This window comes from Bufo bufo, chromosome 1, assembly GCF_905171765.1.
Source record: "Bufo bufo chromosome 1, aBufBuf1.1, whole genome shotgun sequence".
NCBI classification, from domain to species: domain Eukaryota; kingdom Metazoa; phylum Chordata; class Amphibia; order Anura; family Bufonidae; genus Bufo; species Bufo bufo.
This window is the reverse complement of record NC_053389.1, coordinates 713,369,432-713,395,056: the sequence shown is the minus strand read 5'-3', so window position 1 is coordinate 713,395,056 and position 25,625 is coordinate 713,369,432. Positions and strand designations below refer to the sequence as shown.

The 25,625-nt window shown below is 43.3% G+C and overlaps 1 protein-coding gene across 1 annotated transcript in view; it reads right to left on the bottom strand.

Moving 5' to 3' along the window:
- Positions 1 to 14,370, bottom strand: part of PLEKHO2 (pleckstrin homology domain containing O2) — a 47,615-nt gene extending 33,245 nt beyond the window's left edge. The window contains exon 1 of the mRNA XM_040414256.1: positions 13,983 to 14,370. Coding sequence (XP_040270190.1) covers positions 13,983 to 13,991 — 9 coding nt within the window. The 5' untranslated portion in view covers positions 13,992 to 14,370. The remainder of the gene's footprint in view (positions 1 to 13,982) is intronic.
- Between the last annotated feature and the right edge of the window lie 11,255 nt (positions 14,371 to 25,625).

Sequence of the window (25,625 nt, the reverse complement as noted above, 5' to 3'; positions counted from 1 at the left end):
TCTTGACTTTGAAAAAGGAAACAACAGCAATTTTACAGGAAGTTTCATAATTTGCATAAATGTAGAATGATGAATTTCAAGACTTTGCAGCAACAGATTTGACATGACTCTTATACATGGAGGCAGCCCTAAAAGGCACTACGTTTAGTTAAAAATACAGTGGCGTACCTACCATGCAGGCAGACCATGTGACTGCTATGGGGCCCATCTTCTGTTCCCAACATGGAAGCATTGTCACACAGCTGCCAGTATAGGGAGCTCAGTGCAAACAGATTTTACTGCCTCTATTGAAGTCAATGGTAACTATATTAATTCCTATGCACTGAGCTCCCCCTAGTGGTGGCTTCAGGCAGACAGTTTTGTAATATACTGCGTGGAAAGCCACAGACATAGAGCTATATGGGGAAATTTGTTAATGTATTTACGCCAGTACAAAATTGGAGAAGAAAAAATGATAGTATTTACGCCACTTGTCTGGTGTAAATTCTTTGAGAAATATGGTGTTCAGAATGAGTGGTGTTTTTATAAAACAACTGTTCCACTTTTTCAGACAAAGAAGTCAGATAAAATGTGTCAGGCCATGGGCAACCCTTTTTTTATAATTTTTTTTTAATTAAAATTTCTTAGCTTAATAAAAAAAATCATAAATTAGTCAGAGATCTAATTATTGCGCTTTGCATTCCGCTTTGCCTGGGAGTGTTTGAAACACACATGCTGAAAAAATGGGGAAGACTCATACTATGTTTTGTCATGGAGTCCTATGAGACCAGTGTATGCTTCCGGTTACAAAGTGATTTTGGAGCTGACAGACTGCCTTTAAGGGCTCATCCACACAATCATATGTATTTTTAAGTCCGCAAAAAATATGGATGACGTCCGTGTGCATTCCGTATTTTGCAGAACGGAACAGCTGGCCCCTAATAGAACAGTCCTATCCTTGTCCGTAATGCAGACAATAATAGACATACGGAAATACAGATATACGGAAACGGAAAGCACATGGAGTAACCCGTTTTTTTTGTGGACCCTCTGAAATGAATGGTTCCGCATACAGTCCGCAAAAAAAACAAATGGACACGGAAAGAAAATACGTTTGTGAACCTGACCGTATGTATTTTGAGGTCTGCAAAAAATGGATCCGCAAAAAATACGGATGACGTCTGTGTACATTCTGTATTTTGCGGAATGGAACAGCTGGCCCCTAATTGGACAGTCCTATCCTTGTCCGTAATGCAGACAATAATAGGACTTGTCCTATTTTGTTGCGGAACGGAAATACGGACATACGGAAACAGAATGGTTCCATATGCGGTCTGCAAAAAAAAGCAACAGACACGGAAAGAAAATACGTTTGTGTGCCCTTAAGGCCGAATGCACACGGCCGTGTTCCGCGGCCGAGAGCGGTCCGTGGTATGCCGGGCTGGATTCCTGTTCAGAGCAGGAGCGCTCAGTTGCAGCCCGGCATATCACGGACCTCTCTCGGCCGCGGAACACGGCCGTGTGCATTCGGCCTAAGGCTGACATTTCATAGGCCAGACTGCAACTGAAGATCGTTGGTGTTAAATGCACCAAATTTGTTAAAAGATACTCATTATTTGCAACATTTCTCCTTAAAAAAACTAGCCCACATGACATGATAATTCCCCCTATGCTTTATCTGAAATGCCGCAGTGTAAGGTACAGTGGATTAAGGTTATTATTTACCAGAGGAGATCTGAATATATGAATAACACCCCTTCAGGCTACATTCACATATTCCGTTTTTTAAACATATTAATTAGGCCATTCACAGTTGCCCCATAGCATTGGCAGCTACAATGTCTCCATCACACTCCCAGCTACTAAATCAAGGGCGTACATACCATAAGGCTCAGTTCACACCTGAGCGTTTTGAAAGGAGCGCTCTGTATGCGCGATTGTACGGGCGTTTACAAGCGCGCATACAGAGACAAAGTGAACACACATTGTCGCGCGTTCCCGAAAGTCTATGTACGGGAACGCGCGACAAACGCCCAAAAAAACGCTCATGTACTTGTTTGAGCGTCGGGCGTTTTACAGCGCGATCGTATGCGCTGTAAAACGCCCAGGTGAGAACCATTCCCATAGGGAAGCATTGGTTTCTCCTTGTTGAGCGTTTTACAGCGCGTAGGAACGCGCTGTAAAACGCGCTGTAAAACGCTCAGGTCTGAACTGAGCCTAAAGGTGGCAGCCCATACAGCTGCTAGAAGAGAAGAAGCTTAGCTCAGGCTAAAAAGTGTGGAGGAAATGACCAAAGAGTAATGCTGCCCTTACCTCCTCCTACCAGTGGTGGGAAAGTGATAAGAAAACATCATCCTATTCCTAGATGTTAGGTTGTCGTGCATGACACCGCATCGAAAGGCCCCATTTTAGGTTTCAGGGTCCTCTTTTCTCTATTTTTTGGTATACCTCTGCAAAATACCTTTGTAGCAAAAAAGGCCAAAGCACGCAACACAGCAGTGCCAACCTCAATACCTCCAAATGCAAGTACCAGCCACAATACCTCCAAATACCAGTGCCAACCAGTAGGAACTGCAGCATCTCATTTTCCAATAGGAGTCAATGGGAAAATAGGTTTCTGAGATAGACTTGGCCCTTTCAGAGCACCTGATGCAGTTGACTGCACTTAAAACTTGTCCAGCCACTTGCAGCTGCTGGCCGCATTGGATATACAGTAGATCAGCCGCTTGTGGTATAGACAAGTGGTTCTTAAACCTTTAACACAGGTATAAAGTTAATCAGAATGCTAAAGATCCAGAAAAATTCACAACAGCAGTCCACAAACAATCACAGTCAAGATACACACCCTAAAAGCTTGATAATACATGGGGTAACCACATGTGTATCCTAACTGCAGCATGACCGCATCGTCTAGTCATACCCATTGTAAACATATTGGACGTATGTGCTTTCTCTGTGGTTCTATTAACCCCTTCAGGACCAAGTCATTTTTCACCTTCCTGACGCGGCTTAATTTTGCAAATCTGACATTTATCACTTTATGTGGTAAAAAACTTTGTAATGCTTTTACCTATCCACGCAATTCTGAGAATGTATTTTTTTTTTTTTGTGGCACATCATACTTCATGTTAAAGGTAAATTTGAGTGAATATGTTTTACCTTTATTTATTTAAAAAAATCCAAAATTGACATATAATGTTGATAAAAATGCAATTTTCTAAATTTGAATTTCTATGCATTAAGGCATCGTTCACATCACCGTTCAGCCTTTCCATTCTCCTGCTTCTAAACGGAGAAGGCTCATAACTGAGCCAAACGGAGCGCTTAGGACCCCATAGACTATAATAGGGTCTGTTATGTTTCCGCTCAGAAGATGATTTTGAAGCGGAGACAAAAATCCTGCATGCACAACTTTTGTCTCCGCTTCAAAATCATCTTCTGAGCAGAAACATAACGGACCCCATTATAGTCTATGGGGTCCTTAGGCTCCGTTCGGTTCAGTCATGTCCCAAATCCGTCCTTTCCGTTCTCCTGCTCCTAAACAGAGCAGGTGAACGGAAAGGCTGAACGGATGTGAACTTAGCCTTAGACAGATAGTGACACCTTATAAAATAGTTATTAATTAATATTCCCCATATGCCTACTTTATGTTGGCATTATTTTGTAAATGCCATTTTATTTTTAGGACGTTAGAAGGATTAGAATTTTAGAAGCAATTTTTCAAATTTTCAAGCACATTTCCAAGACTGACTTTTTCAAGAACCAATTCAGACTTTTGAGGGGCTTGCATAATAGAGACCATCTATAAATTTACCCATTTTAAAAAACTATACCCCTCAAATTAAAAGTGTTATCCAAAACGGAATAACCTCCACTGCAATTCCCTGGCCTGCAACACTGCGCATATTACCTCGTTCTCCCAGATCGCTCCACTGCCTTGTTCGCATCTCCCCTGCCTGCAGAAATCCACGGAGGACGTGCAGCCAATAACAGGCTATGGCGGTGACCAGAAGTTCGGGTTTGGGTTAGGTATTCTGTAGATTGTATTATTTTCCCTTATAACATGGTTATAAGGGAAAATAATAGCATTCTGAATACAGAATGCATAGTAAACTAGCGCTGGAGGGGTTAAAAAATAATAATTATTATTTAACTCACCTTAAACCACTTGATCGCGCAGCCGGCATCTCTTCTGTCTTCTTCTTTGCTGTGCATCAGACCTCAGATCCCCCATATCAGACCTCAGACCAGACCCCCATATAAGACCCCCAGACCCCTATATCAGACCCCCATTAGACCTCCAGAGCCCCATATCAGTCCCCCATTACATCTCCAGACCCCCATTAGACCTCTATACCCCCAATCAGACCCCTATTAGACTTACAGACCCTCATATCAGACCTCAGATCCCTCATATCAGACCTCAGACCAGACCTCCAGACCCTTATATCAGACCCCATTAGACCTCCAGACCACCATTACACTTCCAGACCTCCATATCAGACCTCAGACCAGACCTTCATACCCCCATATAAGACCTCCATCAGACCCCTATATCAGACCCCCATTAGATCTCCAGACCCCCATTAGACCTCCCCAGCCCCCTATCAGACCCCCATTAGATCTCCAGACCCCCATTAGACCTCTATACCCCCAATCAGACCCCTATTAGGCTACTTTCACACCTGCGTTAGATGCGGATCCGTCTGATATCTGCACAGACGGATCCGCACCTGTAATGCAAACGCTTGTATCCGTTCAGAACGGATCCGTTTGCATTACCATGAACAAAAATAATAATAATGCAAACGGATCCGTTTTGACTTACATTGAAAGGCAATTGGAGGCGGATCCGTTTTCAATTGCACCATATTGTGTCAGTGAAAACGGATCCGTCCCTATTGACTTACATTGTGTGTCAGGATGGATCCGTTTGGCTCAGTTTCATCAGAAGGACACTGCAGGCAGCGTTTTGGTGTCCGTCTCAAAAGCGTTATAAAGACGGAACGGAGGCAAACTGATGCATTCTGAACGGATCCTTATCCATTCAGAATGCATGATCCGTTTTGGGCCGCTTGTGAGAGCCCCGAAATGGATCTCACAAGCGGACCCAGAAACGCCAGTGTGAAAGTAGCCTTAGACTTACAGACCCTCATATCAGACCTCAGATCAGACTGTAAAATAAATAAATTACCTTATCTGTCCTGCTCCACCGCTCCTTTCCTGGTCCGGTGGTCTCCCCGGCTCTCATCTCTTCTCAGGGCCCGCACTGTACAGTCACCTGACTGCCTGCAGCATCAGGTCACAGCGCGCTCTGTACATCCTGACACTGCACGCAGCCAGGACACAGCAGCGCGGGACCCGAGAAGAACAAGCAGGAGGAGGGGTCAGTACCGTACAGCGCTCGCAGCGCTTCACTCCCCGTCTCCTGCATACTAGTGAACGCTTCCATAATGGAAGCACTCACTAATATTCCCTGCATTACATCTTATAAAAGGAAAAGTACAGCACCACTGGCAAGTGGGGCATTGGCCACAGGCTGTGCCAATGCTGCACCTTCAAAGCCAGCACAAGAAGCCACCTGGCAAAAGCGGCCTGACTGAGGAGATACGAGCCTGTAATCGGCTTTTTTTCACTGGATTAAGCCTTGATTAGTTAGTCTGCACAGACTAACCCCCGACAAGGGACCATGCTGATTGGTCTCTTGCTGGCATCTCCAGAGTCACCTGTGCAGTGACACTTCCTTGTGTAACAGCAGCGTTTAAAAGTTATTGCTCACCAAAGTGCACAAAGTTAGTGCTCACCTGGACGTACAGTTACATCGAGGCGTGGGAAGGGGTCAATGGTGGTGGTCCTGGACATAGCAAGCAATAGAAACATGAGTCCGTCAGCATGAGCCTGGCAATTATCTGTGGTAATGAATGAGTAGAAGTGCAAATAAGGAGTCCAGCTCACTAATTTTTATTTTCCTACTGCCCTCCAATTCTCCATTGTTGAAATACATTACATTGTCAGGACTGCTGGAGTCCTCTCCATTATGTAAGCACAGCAGTCCTGGCTGAGTATTTCAGTTTAGCTTTCATTGCTGCCAGTGGGGAACGAAGTGCAGTAGGAAAATAAAAAATAGTGATCTGCATTACTACTCATGTATAACCTCAGAGGAAAGTCCAATCCCTCTAAGAAAGACATACATTATTCCATTCCGTTGAGTCTACTATGAGGTTGATCCAGAAGAAGATAAAAACGTTAATGAGGCAGAAGACAGTTTTCCTCATCTTAGGGGAAAAAAATCCTACCTGACTAAATCTAGTAATCAGAATAGCTCCCTGGATCAGCGACCCTTCTCCAGAATTCTAATAGCTATAACTTTGGATCTCTGTACAGGATTCAAACTAAGTTTTGACCGAAGTGACTTTAGATGTATGATCCGAAGTGCGCTTCGCTCAACCCTAGTAGTGATTATCGGCAGTGATTGCCATCAGCCAACTAAGGAATGTTTCTGTGATCCAAAGAGATTAAAAAAAAATGGCACCAATAAAAGCTACGGCCCGTTCAAAAACAAATTCTTTTTACAAACTTCTTCAAGGCTACTTTCACATATGCATTTTGGTTTCAGGTTTTGAGGTTCCGCAGAAGATCGCAAAACCTGACCAAAACAGTTCAGTTTTGATTACGCATCAGGATGCATCCGTTCTGCTAGGATGCGGTTGTGTGAAATCGAAACAGAACAAACTGGATCAGCCACCGAATACATTGAAAGTCAATGGATGATGGATCTGGTATTTTAGGATCCTAAAAAACCGGATCTGTCACCATGGACTTACACTCTGGCTCTTGGAATCTGACATAGAAAAAACATGGTCTGGTCTTTAAAGGGCACCTGTCAGCAGATTTGTACCTATGACACTGGCTGACCTGTTACATGTGCGCTTGGCAGCTGAAGGCATCTGTGTTGGTCCCATGTTCAGATGTGCAAAAATCGCTTTGAGAAATGATGTTTTAATCTATGCAAATGAGCCTCTAGGAGCAATGGGGGCGTTACTGTTACACCTAGAGGCTGTGATCTCTCTGTAACTTCTGTGTCCTCTCCACCTTGATTGACAGAACCAGGCAGTGAAAACCTCATCACATCTGGTCCTGTCAATCAAAAGTGTAGAGTGCATGGCAATTGCAGAGAGAGCAGAGCCTCTAGGAGTAACAGCAATGTCCCCGTTGCTCCTAGAGGCTCATTTGCACATATTAAAACATAATTTTTCTCTGCAATGTGAGCACATATGAACATGGGACCAGCACAGATGCACATGTAACATGTCAGCCAGTGTCATAGGTACAAACCAGCTAAGAGATGCCCTTTAAAGTGAATCTGCCACCATGGTTTTGATCTTTTACCTCCAGTAATACATGAGGATAAGGAGTCCAGATCACAATTTTTTTTTTTCCTACTGCCCCCTGTCCCCCCGCTGTCAGCTCTCAAACTTGCGCTGAAATACACAGCCAGGACTGCTGTGCTGAAATAATAGAGAGGACTCCTGTGCGCATGCACAGCAGTCCTGACTATGTATTTCAGCACAGCTTTAAACAATGAGAGTAAGGAAACAAGGGTCAGAAGAGAAAAATAAATCGATCTGGACTATCTATAGTACTACTCGTGTATTACAGCAGATCGTGGTGACAGATGCCTTTTTCACCGCCTGTAGAGGAATACATTACATTTATACATATGGAATACATGTAGAAGATGAGTACAGCACTGGGATTTTTTTTGCTGTTGAGTTGTGGTGTGAGTACTACTCAGTTCCGCTCGCTGAGTCACTAAAGTAACATCTTACATGTTGCTTCACCGTGAAGGAAATCGCACCATGGCGTAACAAGAAATAGACTTTCACAGTTCTGGACCTGGACGTGCAACAGTTTTCATAAAGACCGTCTCAGCAACTGAATGTTACCTACTGTGGAAAGCAGGGTGGAAAAGATGGAGTCTCTATTACTAGCACTACCTACGCATACTGGGAATATGACCACCTCAACAATGCCAGGTCCCACCACGACATTTTAAGACAAAGTGGTAGTAAACCAGTGTCACTTCCAGTGTGAATGTAAAACCACACTCTCAGACATATCAACCTTCATACACGCTGACCACCAGTTTCTCAAAGGAATTAATTTAGATAACCATTATAACTGCATTAAAGGGGTTGTCCAGGAGATTGCAAGTGATGGGCTATCCTCAGGATGGGCTATCACTATCTGATCAGCAGGGGTCTGACACCCCACTCCCACTGCCAATCAGCTATCTGTTGACTTCAATGGGGGTAGCACTGCAGTAACCAGGCTCCATGCACTACACAGAGGATGGAGCTATGTAGTTCCAGTGCTGACCTGCCCTCAGTGCACTTAAAGGGGTTGTCTGGGAATAAAAGTGAACTCTGTGAACACTACATGGTTAAAAATATCAGCTTTATAGTACAAGTAAAAAGTACACATATTTGGTAAAGACAAAAAACACCAGGACACCTACTAGGGTCAAAAATAACACAGACCAATGCAGATACGCCATAAAATGCAGGTAGTATAGGTACCAAGGCCACAATGGAAGAATACAGATATACAGACCCAGTAGGCGCCGCAAACACCAGCCCCAACACGTGCTTCATTAAAACTTAGGTATTCGCAGACAACTCCTTTAACGCTTAATTTACATATTTTTCTAAATGAGATTTCTACTAAATGCTACATGGGAATGGGAGAGAGAGTTTTTTTTTTAATAAGCTGGGGCAGTCCAAGCAGGCATTGTGTAGGGTGGCATGGTGGTTCGGTGGTTCATGGTGCCTTGAAGCGATGTGGTCATGGATTTGAATCCAACCAGGGACAACATCTGCATGGAGTTTGTATGTTCTCCCTGTGTTTGTGATGGTTTCCTCCCACACTCCAAAAATATACAAATAGGCAAATGGGCTTTCTATGAAATTGACCCAAGTGTGTGTTGGGGATGAGCACCTATACGACAACCATTGACTTCCCAGCCACACAACTATCCCTGCACTTTCAGTCCCTGAAACTAATGTTGATCCTGATGACAGATGCTCCTTAAGTGTAGGGTGGCTCAGTGGGCAGCACTGGGGTCTAGGTTTGAATCCAACCAAGGACAACATCTGCATGGAGTTTTTATGTTCTCCCCGTGTTTACGTGGCTTTCTTCCTAAAGACATACTGATAGGAAATTTAGACTGTGAGCTCCAATAGGGACAGTGGTGACAAAATTGAGTCTGTAAAGTGCTGAGGAATATGTTATATCTTTATATACGGTAAGCGAATAAATAAAAAAGAAGCCTTATGAGAGCCATTATGGCTGACAGGAAGCAGCTTCTTCTTGGATCAGAAAGTAAAGGCAGGTTATCTATGGAACACTTTTGTTGCAAAAAAAAAAAAGTCTATACAGTTATATATCTGTCATTGACCAATGTATAATAAACTTTTCGTTTTTTTGCTCGATCAGTGTTTCCTGTGGTGTTTTGCTGTGAATTTTTTATGTTTTGTTTAGTCTAAAATGATGTGACCAGATGTTAGCTGTAAGTACAGCAAGTGACAACAGAGTCAAATATGTCTATGTAACAGTCTTGGGTTTTAATGTTTTCGTCATGTTTTTTGGGGGCTTTTCACTTTCTGATCGGCAGGGGTCCAACACTTCAGTGGGTCCTTGGATTGCATTTAGAACATGTTTTATCCTTTGTGGAACGGACATACGAATGTGCATGATCCATGTGCTTTCCGTATCCATATGTCCATTCTGCAAAAATATAGAACATGTCCTACACTTGGCTGAAAAATGTGGACCACAGACCCATTGAAGACAATAGGTCCACAAAAAGTGCAGATGCAACACGGATGGTATCCGTATTTCGCGGGTCCACAATCTGCAGACTGCAAATTGCATGCGATCATGTGCATGAGGCCTTAGGGGCCATTCACATGGTGGTTTTTCCCTCAGAATTTTGGTGCAGACAGCTGTGCCGAAACTTCACAGAAATCCCACTGGTAGCCGTGTCCATTCATTTCAATGGGAGGAAGTGCTGAGGATGATGGAGCAGTGCCTTAAAGTTGGGGGCCACACCGAAAATGAACATGTCCTTTTCGCTGTGTGGCCGCAGCTTTAAGCTGCTTTTCAGCAATCCTCAGCGCTGCCTCCCATTAAAATGAATGTGAGGCATAAACTACGCCAGCAAAGTTTCAGCATAGGTGTCCGCACCAAAGTTCCATGGCAAAAGACGCTGTGTGAACATACCCCTAGGGCTGTTTCACACCAGCCTGAGCAGTCTGGAAATCACGCTCCGTGTGAGAGAGATCCTTCATCTGGACACTGCTCGTCTTGCAGGGGCGCATGACATTATACTGATTTATAATGCTGTGTGCCTCTGCTTGACCTTCCTTCTACAGATTTAGGCTAGAGCTACACGACGACAGTTGTCGCGCAACATTTTGTCGCACCAATGTCGTGCGACAATTTTTATAATGATAGTCTATGGTGTCGCAATGCGACATGCTGCGACTGCGACACAACAGTCGCAGCATGTCGCATGTTGCAGCGCAACACCATAGACTATCATTATAAAAATTGACACATGACTTTTGTGCGACAAGAAGTCGTGCGACAGCGGCCGCCGTGTAGCCCTAGCCTAAATCTCAGGCAAATTACCTTTCTCTGCCAATCATGCATCAGATGGGTGCTAGCTACAGTACTAACACCAGTCAGTACAGGCCTCTTGGGCTTTTTACCACTTTGTGCAAAATTGCTGCCTAACAACATTCTGGTTACACAAAGTAACCACAAACCCAGAAAAAAACAGCACAAGACCTGCATGTGTAAATACACCCTAAGCAGGGGCGTAGCTATAGGGGGTGCAGAAGTAGCAGTCGCTACCGGGCCCAGGAGCCTGAGGGGCCCCAAAGACCCTTGTACCACATGAGAAGACACCTGTTTTATAGAAGGTGCATGCAGGTCAAGTTACACCTCTGACTGGAAGGAAAGGGGTTGGGTCAAGAATTTGGTATGGGGGGGGGGGGTGCAGTTTCAATTTTTGCCTCAGGCAGCAGGAAGGCTATGAGCTTCCCTGCCCCGGGCCACAAAGCACTGAGGAAAGGGGGGCCCAAGCTGAGCTCTTGCACCAGGGTCCATGAGCCTTTAGCTATGCCCCTGACCCTAAGCATCCAACATCGCAAGTATGTAAATAGCATCAATTCTCCATAGCGGCAGAATGGAACTATGTACCATTATTCAGCTGTGAGTCAGCCTTGCATGGGCGCTGTAAGCTCTCCTACACACAGTTGCTCTGGGACTGGAGTTTTTTTTATCACAAAAAAACAACGCAGAAACTGCTTGCATTTTTTTTTTTCATATTAACATGTTTTTTTTTCAGTTAAATTTTCAGGAGATTTTTTGCAAAACCAATGTTTGAATGGCGTTAGATCAGGGGTATGCAGCCTCCAGCACTCCAGCTGTTGTGAAACTACAACTCCCAGCATGCATGCTGCCTCTGCTCTCATAGAGATGAATAGAGCATGCTGGGAATTGTAGTTTCACAGCTGGCATGCCAAAGGTTGCTGACCCCTGCTATAGAGAAGGAGGTGAGAAGATGTCAGGAAAAACCGCCAAAAGCTTCAACATGCTGTGAAAAATGACAGCAAAATGAAAAAGATCACCAATTAGAAAAAAAAAATTCACTTGGCAAAAAAATTTAAGAAATGCTTGCCTGCTTGTTATATTTCCCATAGGCCATAGACCAGGGCTGGCCAACCTGCGGCTCTCCAGCTGTTGTAAAACTACAACTCCCACCATTCCCTGCTGTAGGCTGATAGCTGTAGGCAGACTGGGCATGCTGGGAGTTGTAGTTTTGCAACAGCTGGAGAGCCGCAGGTTGGCCATCCCTGGCATAGACTTTCAAGTAATGTCTGGAATTTGAGTTTTTACAGCAAAAAAAACGCTTGTGCCAAAAATGACACTAAAATGACAGAAGTGCAAAAAAAGCCAAAGAGGGGAGAAGTTATCACAATCAGATTCCACCTTTCATTTTCCAAAGGAGCTCTGAAAAATCAAAGGTGGGATCTGGTTGGTTGCTATTGGCAGCTAAGCCAGCTCTCCTGTCTCTCCTATAGTTTTTAGGACATTTTTGAGGGGCTTTCAGTTTTTGTGCTTTTTTTATGGCATATTTGCTGCTTTTTGTTTTAGGCATAAAATGCCAGTTCTGTATGGTGCATGGAAGTCTAGGAGAAATATTAAATGCAGGACATTTTTGTAGTGGCATTTTTCTCAGCCTTTAGGGCCTCACGCACACAAGCGTATTTTGTTTCCGTGTCCGTTCCGTTTTTTTTTGCGGATAGGATGCAGACCCATTCATTTCAATGGGTCCGCAAAAAATGCGGACAGCACACTGTGTGCTATCCGCATCCGTATGTCCGCTCTGTAGCCCCTTTTGCGGGCAAGGATAGGCATTGACACAAAGGATCCGCAAAGAAAAACGGATGCCATACAGACGTCATCCGTTTTTTTTGTGGAACGCAAAACACATACTGTCGTGTGCATGGAGCCTAAGTTTGTTTTCGTTTTTTGGGTCAATGGTGCTTCAAAAATAACGTATTGGTGTTTTTAATGGCATGTTTGCATGGTATTTTTTTTAACAATGCTTTTTCTCCAATACAGCTCTACAGAAAAAGCGACATGACATAATTTATACTAAAAAAATGCCAGACATGCATTAAATGCCATTTAAAAAAAACACACTAGGAGACATTTATCATAACTGGTGTAAAGAAGAACTGGATTAGGTGCCCATAGCAACCAATCAGATTCCACCTTTCATTTTTTTTAGAGCTCCTTTGGTAAATGAAAGGTGGAATCTGATTGGTTGCTACGGGCAACTAAGCCAATATTCCTTGATAAATCTCCTTCACTATATGGGCAAAAAGGCTCAAAGGTGCCTCAAAAAACATTGATCAAGTCAAGCTGCAAAAAACACAAAACACCACTAAAAACCTACGTGTGACAGCAGCACCCTAAGGCAACTCTTGGGGTTTTACATAGGGCAGGTTATAGAGATTTCCGTATTATTGGGATTTATCGTGTCATTGTATTCATGTATTATCAGTATTATTATTAGGCACAATAAAGCTGAATTATTTGAAATTCTTTCCTGGCTTCTCTGGATTGCTTATGTGAAAGTGCGGTGGAGCTGGAAACTTTTAATCAGCTGAAAAACAGTGCTGACTAGAGAGTACAATCTGGGCTCTGCATGGAGAAGCTACAACAGCTTGACACACAGCTGCTGGTGTATTAACCCGTCCTGCGCAGCCAGAACATGAGCACTACTGGTCTACGAAGAACCCTTCTACCCTCTCTTCACATCTAGCCATTTCTCCACATTCAAAGCAGGGCTTTTAGCAATGAGGTGACCTCACTGCGGTTTGTTCTATTCCCTCATCACCACATTCGTAAGGCAAGACAGAGCAGAGCTAGGATATCTGGCAGATAGCACAGAGGGATCACAGGCGGCTCCTTGTAATACTTGTACTCAGCATCTTTAAGTACATAACCAGGGTTCTGCGGTGTGCAGAAGAGGACACCTACTTAACCATCTCACATCTGCACTGAGGAGGAAGTCATGCATCACATAGGGCAAGGAGCTCAATCACACTGTACGAGCTGGGCTCTGCACTGAGAAGCTACAACAGCCTAAAACTATTTGGTATGCTGCTGTTTGCTGGTTTTAGCATTTTCTAATGCTGTCCTCCCCTTTTTTCAGACCATTTCGCCGGCCGAGAAGTGGAAACTGAAGTTTACTTTTACAGTTGGACTTCTCAGCAATACCAGAAGATGAACAGCGACAGCATCACTGCATCCCTATGGAAGGAAAGGGTTACCAAGCCCATGCTGCTGCAGAGTAAGCACTGATTCGATAAACAGGTGACAATGGAAGAGGATGGGTTAATAAGAGAGACTGGTGTGTAACTTACATCTTCCATGGTGAGCCTGTCCCCAGGATACGCTGCCCAGCCCTAGGACTTCTCTACAGGAAGGGAAGCCAGATGTCGTCCTCCATGCACCCCCTTCCCCACACACCCCACCCACCCAGGCTGGACCTTAGGCCCTGACAGGCTGAGCAAGAGGAACCTTCTTAGCCTCAGCTCTCCTCCCTCTGTTCTGCTCGATTCCTCTTTCTCTGCTGCTACAAACCTTCTGCTTAAAAAACTTGGGTTTCCGGTGGTTGAAATGAAATTGAGTCACTGAACTGAAAGTACAGGGGATTGTAGCAATTCTTACAGAGGTCTGAAATGTCTTGACTAGGATAGTATGTTGCTTACATAAAAGAAAACTAACGTATTGTAGATGCAGCCTTACACGGAGGCGCAATTGTTCGTTATTATAAAAGTTTGGTCAAACCACTATTAAAAATGGTAAATTGACGTTAAATGCTAAGGCCACTTTTGTGTGTGGAGTTTTGGGCAGTATTTTGGTTTGGCTTACGAACACTGATACAAGATCCTACTACTGCCACATGAATGTGGCCTAACTCTCTGGCCCTCAGGAGACCCCAGATACACATCTGAAAGATCTGCTTAAATGGTAAATGCTTATTTTTCCCTTTGAACTCCTTTATACGCCTTAAACATACATACCATTGCCTTAATAATTTGAGAAACTTCAAATATACGTCTCTGGTACTGATGGTGATCTACAGGTTCAGTCAGATGATCTTGGTCTAAACCACCAAAAACCCAGTCTCAGAATACAAAGTCCTGGTGCACATTTCTTCTCTTTCCATCCACTATATATAACAATGGTAACAGGTCCACTAGAACAGTTCTTCTCTCACTATAGAAGGACGGAGGATGGAGTCATCATAGGCTGCGGCATCTGTCCATAGTCATCGTAGCATCTGAAGAGCCTTGGTGTAAAGTACTTACCTCTCCACACCTTAGCAATGCTTTCCCCTGTTCTGGTACATATGACAGTGCTGGCACGGATGCCAGGTGGCACATGCACCTTATGAGATGGTATGGCTGGTCTCAGGATTCTCGGACAGGGGACAAATCAAGGGACAGATATAACAGTCAGAAGCTCTGGTGATCTGTTTAACTTTCACTTATCTTTGGCCAGTTATTGCCACTATAACCTGGTGCTATTTTAAGTATATTTCAGATAAATATGATATTGGCCCAGCTTTTCACCTGACTACTCTTCTGCATTAACCCAATCTTGTCTGCCATTATTCTGAATATAGTATTAGTAGTATAATATATTAGTATAGTATTAGTCCATGTGTTCTTTTGTAGTCTCAGCCATGGTGACATGCTCCATTTTGGAGATTGGCGTTTGGAGATACGGTATGGCTGTTTCCATTTTGGTTGTGCACTCCTAACTAACCCATCCTTTCCACAGGCTGTTTTTAATTATTGCAGTATATATAGCTGTAGTCTGCTCTCCCTGAATTCAGAGACCTCCTGGCACAAAGAGAGGTAACATATAGAGCAGACACAGTATACATGTGGAACCTGCTTACCCTGAATTAACAGTCTGGATGGCACAGGGAGAGGTATCACAGAGTAGGTTCCCATCCAGATTGAGGTCACATTGCTGTAGTGGATGGGCAAAAATGATTTTTTGTACCATAGGATTCAATGTTTCTGCTGAAAAGCAGAAGGAAAATGGCAATGCTTCTTATGGAGAGAATACTAATGACCGCTTCCATCAGTGTACAGAAGGCACAGGGAGCGGTGAGTCTGGTCTTCTTTCAGACACAGCACTGCATGTGTCCTGACTGTGTACAGCGTTAGGGCCTAGGGCATGTAGGTGCACAATATGACCTAATGCTGTGCGACATCACGTCACAGTGCAGTGTGGAGCTGGCAGAAGACATGAGGAGCTGGATCTGCAAACTGGCAGCCTGGATCGGGAGCAGAAGAGATGCGTTTTTGTTGTTGTTTTTTTTTTTTTATCTGACAAAGGGGTCTGATGGAGATGGGGTCTGAAGCAGAGGTCTGATGGAGCATGGGGGTCTGATGTAGAGATCTGATGAGATGGGAGTCTGATAGAGGTCTGATGGAGCTTGGGGGTCTGATGCAGAGGTCTGATGGAGCTGGTCTGATGCAGAGGTCTGATGGAGCTTGGGATCTGATACAAAGGTCAGATGGAGCTTGGTGTTCTGATGGGGGTCTGATGAAGAGGTCTGATGAGGAATGGGCGTCTGATTTTGGGGTCTGATGAAAATTGGGGGTCTGATCTGATGTCTGATAAAAAATATTGTTTTCTTATTTTCTTTCCCTATATCCTAGGTGCGTCTTATTTTTCGGTGTGTCTTATTGAGTGAAAAATATTTGCATATTTATTTTATTATTACTTTTTTTTATTATTATTATTATTTATTAAAGCGCCATTCATTCCATGGCGCTGTACATATAATAAGGGGTATACATACATAATACAGACATTTGCACTAAGCATGAACAAGACGAGTTACAGACTGGTACATAAGGAGAGAGGGCCCTGCCCGTGAGGGCTTACAATCTACGAGGTAATATAGTATTAGTCCATATAGTCTATGTTTGCAGAGGACAGTTGCATTATGCTTGCTTTCACTTTTGATCATACTAACTCAGACTGCCTGAACTTCTATTTGCCTGACGCTGCACATGTGGTATTTCCAGTCAGCTCAAGTTGACTCAAGCTTTATTAGACGTCCATTATTTATGTCCAAGCTTGGGCCCCCCGGAGGATCCTCTGATACTCTGGTGGGCCAGTATGACCCAGCTGACGCTTTTACTTGTAGTACCCTCTGGTTTGACCTTGTGTTGAATCTGAGTTTGAATATCTCTTTGGGCTGATGTTTTCTCTGACTTTCCAATACCAACCAGGTTTTGTGTTTGGCTATGGTTTGTCACCTGCTTGTTCAACAGGTTGGTGACTACTCTACAGATGCAACCAGGAATGCCAAGCAGTTAAGTCCAGATCCTTGTATCTAGGAAAAGGGGTGAATTCCTAGGGTTCTAAAGACTCTGCTAACAAAAGTAGTAAAGTCTGACCAAAGAAGCTCAATTAAAAGCAGATGAGCTCCTGTTATTTCAATATACTTCCTGTACGTAAAATATGGAGTTGGAGTCCGTTGCACAACTTCCTATAAACTATCAGAAACATAAGCTATGGTCGTGTAGGCCAAAAAGTACATCAGGAAATCAGCAATGCAGCAAACAAAGGTTGATTGATACTCAGATTGACCGAAAACAAGGTATTTTGCTAAAAACTCTTAAAGGGGTTCTGTACTTTCATTTAACTGATGATCTAGCCTCTGGATAGATCATCAGCTTCTGATCGGCGGGGGTCCGACACCCGGGACCCCCGCCGATCAGCTGTTTGAGAAGGCAGCGGCGCGGCCTTCTCACTGTTTACCGCTGGCCCACTGACGTCACGACTAGTATCGACTAGCGTGGGCGTGGCTAAGCTCCATTCAAGTGAACAGAGCTTAGCCCCGCCCATGCTAGTTGATACTAGTCGTGACGTCAGTGGGCCGGCGGCCCGGCGGTATACAGTGAGAAGGCCGCGGCGCTGCTGGAGCGCCGCTGCCTTCTCAAACAGCTGATCGGCGGGGGTCCCGGGTGTCGGACCCCCGCCTATCAGATGCTGATGATCTATCCAGAGGATAGATCATCAGTTAAATGAAAGTGCAGAACCCCTTTAAGCTACTTTCACACTAGCGTTAGAAGAATTCGTCAGGCAGTTCTGTTCCTGGAACTGCCTGCTGGATCCAGAAATCCGTGTGTAAACGGATATCTTTTTTTCCGGATCTGGATACGTTAGGGTGCGATGTACGGTGCGGCAATGCAAACTGAATGCTGGAGGAACTATTCATTCCTCTCTCATTCTGTTTTATTCATTATCAGCATAGGGAGACGTACTGACGATAATCAGACATCTTTCATCCTGATAAAAGATGCCCAGCAGCTGATGAATGAGTGTTTGCTCATTCATTGGTTGATGGGCTGCTTGATTATACAAGCCAATTATCATGAACGAGCGTTTCGATGAACGCTTGCTCCCGATAAATTCACGATAATAATGCAGCCTAATAGGTACTTAACTTTCATACAGCTGCAGTTGGTTACAATATATCAGTGTATAAAGTGTGGAGGAGACCCACTGGATGCTTTCGGCACAGTCATAGGGTACTTTCACACTTGCGGCAGAGTGATCCAGCAAGCAGTTCCGTCGCCGAAACTGCCTGCCGGATCAGGCAATCTGCATGCAAACGGACAGCATTTGTAGATGGATCCGGATGCGGATCCCTCTCACACATGCATTGCAAGAACGGATCCGTCTGTCCGTTTGTCATAGGGGCAAACGGATCTGTTTCTATTTTTTTTCACATTCTTAAAGGTCTGCGAATGCGGCCGCCTCACCTAACTAAGTAAGTGGGGGAAAAGAGCCTTGGTAAGAGAGGTGATCCAATGGTCTCTCTGGCTGAGCTCCAAAGATTTTGTGTGCAGATGGTAGAAACCACGAGAAGATCAACCATTACTGTAGCATTTCATAAATAAGCTGTAGCCAGAAAGAAGTCTCTAAAGGACTCTCAAACTGTGACAAACAAGTTTCTCTGGTCTGATGACATCGAGATTGAACTTTTTGGCCTCAATTTAAGCGTCATGTTTAAAGGAAACCAGGCACTGCCCAATACTATCCCTACAATGAAGCATGGTGGTGGGAGCATCATGCTGCAGGGGTACTTTTCAGTGTCTGGGACACAGAGACTGGTCAGAGTTGAGGAAAAGCTGAATGGAGCAAAGCACAGAGATATTCATAATGGAAACCTGATCCAGAGTGCTCTGGACCTCAGACTGAGATGAAGGTTACCCTTCCAAAAAGACAATGACCCTAAGAACACAGCCAAGACAATGCAGGAGTGGATTAGAGACAACTCTGTGAATGTCCTTGAGTAGCCCAGCCAGAGCCGTGACTTGAACCCAATCAAACATCTCTGGAGAGACTTGAAAAGCGGCTGTCCTCTGACGGTCCCCATCCAACCTGACAGAGATTGAGAGGATCTGCAGAGAAGAATGGCAGAAAATCCGAAAATCCCAAAATCCAGGTGTACAAACCTTCTGGCATCATACCAAAAAAGACTGGAGGCTGAATGAAGGGCCTGAATACTTATGTCAATGCAATGTTTTAGTTTTTCCTTTTCAATAAATTAAAAAACTTTTCAAACATTCTGTAATCACATTGCTATAATGGAGTATTAATGGCAGAATCATGGGGAAATAATTGAACTTTTTTTATTTTAGCACAAGGCCGCAACATAAAATATGAATAAAGTGAAAGGGTCTGAAGACTTTCTGAATGCACTGTATACATAGTAATTAGATCTCCCCTCAGCCATGTTTTTTCTAAACTAAATAACCCTAAATTTTCTGGCCACTGTAGTCCATCCATTTCATTTATCACTTTAGTTGCCCTTCTCTGAACCCTCTCCAGCTCTGCTATGTCTGCGTTGTTCACAGGAGCCCAGAACTGTACACAGTACTCCATGTGTGGTCTGACTAGTGATTTGTAGTGTTGATTGAGCACAATGGAAGTCACCAAGCGTTAAACAGGCACCCCCTGCTCTGAAGAGGGGAGGGTGCCGGGTCCCACTGAGGTCTATGCAGAAGATTGCTGTACACTGAGGAAATCCCCCAGTGTGAGTCCGCGGCTTAGGAGTTCCTGCTCTGACTACATATATAGCTATGTCAAATATGGAGTCAGTGCTTGGGAACATCCAGTGTATTTAAATCTAATTTAGCCTCTATTTCTGAAAAGTTTATACCAGGATTTGAACTCACACCCTTCTACATTAGAGTCAAGGACTTTAATCACTCAGCTATAAAGCTGAATGATAAACTATGTCAGAAAAAAACTCATAGTAGTTTGTCATGTAGTAAGTATTGCTATACAGCAGAAGTATCATTTCATATTTCAGCACAGGTCAACATGTAACTGTATAGCGTAGTGGTTAAAGTTCTTGGCCCTAATGTAGAAGGTTGTGAGTTCAAATCCTGGCAGAAACGGTTCATAAATAGAGGCAAAATTAAATTTATATATTTTATATTTTTTTTTGTAATTGTAAAAAATGTATGGCACAAAATGTGTAATTACAAAAAAAATAAAAAATATCTGATTGAGCATGCATCGGATATATATCTATAGTCAGGTCCATAAATATTGGGACATCGACACAATTCTAAAATTTTTGGTTCTATACACCACCACAATGGATTTAAAATTAAACGAACAAGATGTGCTTTAGGCTACTTTCACACCTGCGTTAGGTGCGGATCCGTCTGGTATCTGCACAGACGGATCTGCACCTATAAATGCAAACGCTGGTATCCGATCTGTCTGCATAACTAAGTAAAAAAAAAGTCTAAGTGTAAGTCAAACGGATCCGTCCTGACTTACATTGAAAGTCAATGGGGGACGGATCCGTTTACAATGACACCAATATTGTGTCAATGTAAACGGATCCGTCCTCATTGACTTACATTGTAAGTCAGGACGGATCCGTTTGGCTCCGCACCGCCAGGCGGACACCAAAACGCTGCGAGCAGCGTTTTGGTGTCCGACTCCAGAGCGGAATTGAGGCGGAACGGAGCCAAACTGATGAACTCTGAACGGATCCTTATCCATTCAGAATGCATTGTGGCTAAACTGATCAGTTTGGGGCCGCTTGTGAGAGCCTTGAAACGGATCTCACAGGCAGACCCAGAAACGGCAGTGTGAAAGTAGCCTTAACTGCAGACTGTCAGCTTTAATTTGAGGGTATTTACATCCAAATCAGGTGAACGGTGTAGGAATTACAACAGTTTGCATATGTGCCTCCCACTTGTTAAGGGACCAAAAGTAATGGGACATAATAATACTCATAAATCAAACTTTCACTTTTTAATACTTGGTTGCAAATCCCTTGCAGTCAGTTACAGCCTGAAGTCTGGAATGCATAGACATCACCAGACGCTGGGTTTCATCCCTGGTGATGCTCTGCCAGGCCTCTACTGCAACTGTCTTCAGTTCCTGCTTGTTCTTGGGGCATTTTCACTTCAGTTTTGTCTTCAGCAAGTGAAATGCATGCTCAATCGGATTCAGGTCAGGTGATTGACTTGGCCATTGCATACCATTCCACTTCTTTCCCTTAAAAAACTCTTTGGTTGCTTTTGCAGTATGCTTTGGGTCATTGTCCATCTGCACTGTGAAGTCCAATGAGTTCTGAAGCATTTGGCTGAATATGAGCAGATAATATTGCCTGAAACACTTCAGAATTAATCCTGCTGCTTTTGTCAGCAGTCACATCATCAATAAATACAAGAGAACCAGTTCCATTGGCAGCCATACATGCCCACGCCATGACACTACCACCACCATGCTTCACTGATGAGGTGGTATGCTTAGGATCTTGAGCAGTTCCATTCCTCCTACATACTCTTCTCTTCCCATCACTCAGGTACAAGTTGATCTTGGTCTCATCTGTCCATAGGATGTTGTTCCAGAACTGTGAAGGCTTTTTTAGATGTTCTTTGGCAAACTCTAATCTGGCCTTCCTGTTTTTGAGGCTCACCAATGGTTTACATCTTGTGGTGAACCCTCTGTATTTACTCTGGTGAAGTCTTCTGTTGATTGTTGACTTTGATCTGGCCAACTGTTGTGAAGGGTGTTTTCTTCACCAGGGAAAGAATTCTTCGGTCATCCACCACAGTTGTTTTCCATGGTCTTCCGGGTCTTTTGGTGTTGTTGAGCTGACCGGTGCGTTCCTTCTTTTTAAGAATGTTCCAAACAGTTGTTTTGGCCACGCGTAATGTTTTTTCTATCTCTCTGATGGGTTTGCTTAGTTTTTTTCAGCCTAATGATGGCTTGTTTCACTGATAGTGACAGCTCTTTGGATCTCATCTTGAGAGTTGACAGCAACAGATTCCAAATGCAAATAGCACACTTGAAATTAACTCTGGACCTTTTATCTGCTCATTGTAATTGGGATAATGAGGGAATAACACACACCTGGCCATGGAACAGCTGAGAAGCCAATTGTCCCCTTACTTTTGGTCCCTTAACAAGTGGGAGGCACATATGCAAACTGTTGTAATTCCTACACCGTTCACCTGATTTGGATGTAAATACCCTCAAATTAAATCTGACAGTCTGCAGTTAACCCCTTAGGGACACAGCCTTATTTCACCTTAAGGACCAGGCCATTTTTTGCAAATCTGACCAGTGTCACTTTAAGTGCTGATAACTTTAAAACGCTTTGACTTATCCAGGCCAGTTTTTTCGTCACATATTGTACTTCATGACACTGGTAAAATGAAGTAAAAAAAAATTTTTTTTTTGCATAAAAAAATACCTAATTTACAAAACATTTGGAAAGATTTGCAAATTTCAAAGTTTCAGTTTCTCTACTTCTGTAATACATAGTAATACCCCCAAAAATTGTGATGACTTTATATTCCCCATATGTCTACTTCATGTTTGAATTATTTTGGGAATAATATTTTATTTTTTGGGGATGTTACAAGGCTTAGAAGTTTAGAAGCAAATCTTGAAATTTTTCAGAAATTTACAAAAACTCAATTTTTAGGGACCACTACAGGTCTGAAGTCACTTTGCGAGGCTTACATAATAGAAACCACCCAAAAATGACCCCATTCTATAAACTACACCCCTCAAGGTATTCAAAACTGATTTTACATACGTCGTTAACCCTTTAGGTGTTGCACAAGAGTTATTGGCAAATGGGGATGAAATTTGAGAATTACATTTTTTTGCCTAATTTTCCACTTTAACCCATTTTTTCCACTAACAAAGCAAGGGTTAACAGCCAAACAAGACTGTATCTTTATTGCCCTGACTCTGCCGTTTACAGAAACACCCCATATGTGGCCGTAAACTACTGTACGGCCACACAGCGGGGCGTAGAGTGAAAGGTGCGCCGTTTGGTTTTTGGAGGGCTGATTTTTATGGACCGGTTTATTTACACCGTGTCCTGTTTCAACCCCCCTGATGCACCCCTGGAGTAGAAACTCCCTAAAAGTGACCCCATCTAAGAAACTACACCCCTCAAGGTATTCAAAACTGATTTTACAAACTTTGTTAACCCTTTAGGTGTTGCACAAGATTTAATGGAAAATAGAGATACAATTTCAAAATTTCACTTTTTTGGCAGATTTTCCATTTTAATATTTTTTTTCCAGTTACTAAGCAAGGGTTAACAACCAAACAAAGCTCATTATTTATGGCCCTGATTCTGTAGTTTACAGAAACACCCCATATGTGGTCGTAAACTGCTGTACGAGCACACGGCAGGGCGCAGAAGGAAAGGAATGCCATACGGTTTTTGGAAGGCAGATTTTGCTGGACTGTTTTTTTTGACACCATGTCCCATTTGAAGCCCCCCTGATGCACCCCTAGAGTAGAAACTCCAAAAAAGTGACCCCATTTTAGAAACTACGGGATAGGGTGGCAGTATTGTTGGTACTAGTTTAGGGTACATATGATTTTTGGTTGCTCTATATTACACTTTTTGTGCGGCAAGGTAACAAGAAATAGCTTTTTTGGCACTGTTTTTTTTTTTTTGTTATTTACAACATTCATCTGACAGGTTAGATCATGTGGTAATTTTATAGAGCAGGTTGTCACGGACGCGGCGATACCTAATATGTATACAATTTTTTTTATTTATGTAAGTTTTACACAATGATTTCATTTTTGAAACAAAAAAAATGTTTTAGTGTCGACATAGTCTAAGAGCCATAGTTTTTTCAGTTTTTGGGCGATTATCTTAAGTAGGGTCTCATTTTTTGTGGGATGAGATGATGGTTTGATTGGCACTATTTTGGGGTGCATACGCCTTTTTGATCGCTTGCTATTACACTTTTTGTGATGTAAAATGACAAAAAATGGCTTTTTTTACACCGTTTTTATTTTAATTTTTTTTACGGTGGTCACCTGAGGGGTTAGGTCATGTGATATTTTTATAGATCCGGTTGATACGGATGGGGAGATACCTAATATGTATCCTTTTTTTATTTATGTAAGTTTTACACAATGATTTCATTTTTAAAACAAAAAAATCATGTTTTAGTGTTTCCATAGTCTAAGAGCCATAATTTTTTCAGTTTTTGGGCGATTATCTTGGGTAGGGTATGATTTTTGCGGGATGAGATGACGGTTTGATTGGTACTATTTTTGCGTACATGCGACTTTTTTGATCACTTTTATTACTTTTTTGGGAAGTAAGGTGGGCAAAATTTCAATTTCATCATAGTTTTTTTTTTATGGCGTTCACCATTCGGGTAAAATAACATGACCGTTTTATAGATCAGGTCTTTACGGACGCGGTGATATCAAACATGTGTAGGGAATTTAATTTTTTTTCACTTTTTTTTACTTTTTTTTTTACCCAGACCCACTTGGTTCTTGAAGATCCAGTGGGTCTGATGTCTGTATAATACAGTACAGTACAATATATAGTGTACTGTACTGTATTTTACTTACACTTTGTCTGATCAGATCTATGCCTTTAGCACAGATCTGTTCAGCACCATGGACAGCAGGATACCTGAGAAGGCGTCCTGTTGCCATGGGAACCTTCCCCATCTGCTCAGTTGTGGTCACAACTGCGCAGACGGGGAAGGGTAAGGATGGGGGCTCCCTCCCTCTGTCACCCCTGATGGGAGAGGGAGGGAGCTCCCGACTGTTAACCTCTGCTATTCCATACCGCGGTCCGAACGGACCGCGGTATGGAAAGGGTTAAACGGCTGACATCGCATCACAGATGTCAGCCATTTATACCAGAGTGTCAGCAATGTGCTGACACTCTGGTATACCACTTGCCCACCAACGATTATTCAAGAGGAGCCTCCCGCACCGCCCGCTACCCCCCCTTTGCACCTCCCGCCGCATGCGCAGTTCTTTCCCTGAGGCTGATGCCAGCACAGGGAAGGAACACTATACCGGCACTGCGCATGCGCGAGCTCGTGCATCGCGAGATTACGGCTATCTATCGTTGATGAAAGGAGGAGACATAGGCGGTGCTGGGCTCCTTCACAGGCGGGCGTAGCTGGGCACGGCTGGGCACAAGGAAGGTTAGTCACCTGAGGTAGGCGGATCGAATGAAAGGGAGGGCGGCGATTTCAGCTCAGAAGCCGGCGCTGGGCACCTAAACGGCCGGGCACCTTTCACCATGAGACGTCCCCTTAGACACATTTTTAAGTGATTGACAGGTGATATAAACCGCTTTTTTATAAATATAGAGGCACAGGGGCATTTGATAAACTCACTTTAGGATTCAGTGTTTTACAAGGGACATCGCCATATGTTTAGCTTATAGGGCTCATTTCTGATGACAGAACTCCTTTAAAGAACAATGTCCAATACTAATTGGGTGCTGAATCTCAAAAATTCCCGCTAATTATCAAAGGTATCAGAGAAGGCTAGGAATTAAAACTTAACTTTTAATCACTATAAATAGAAAATCACTTCATCTCGCTATACAACATATTAGACAGACATGGACCAAACCACCACCAGTGACATACAATAACATATAGGGGGAAGGGCGGGTACAATACTGCTAGGGAGAG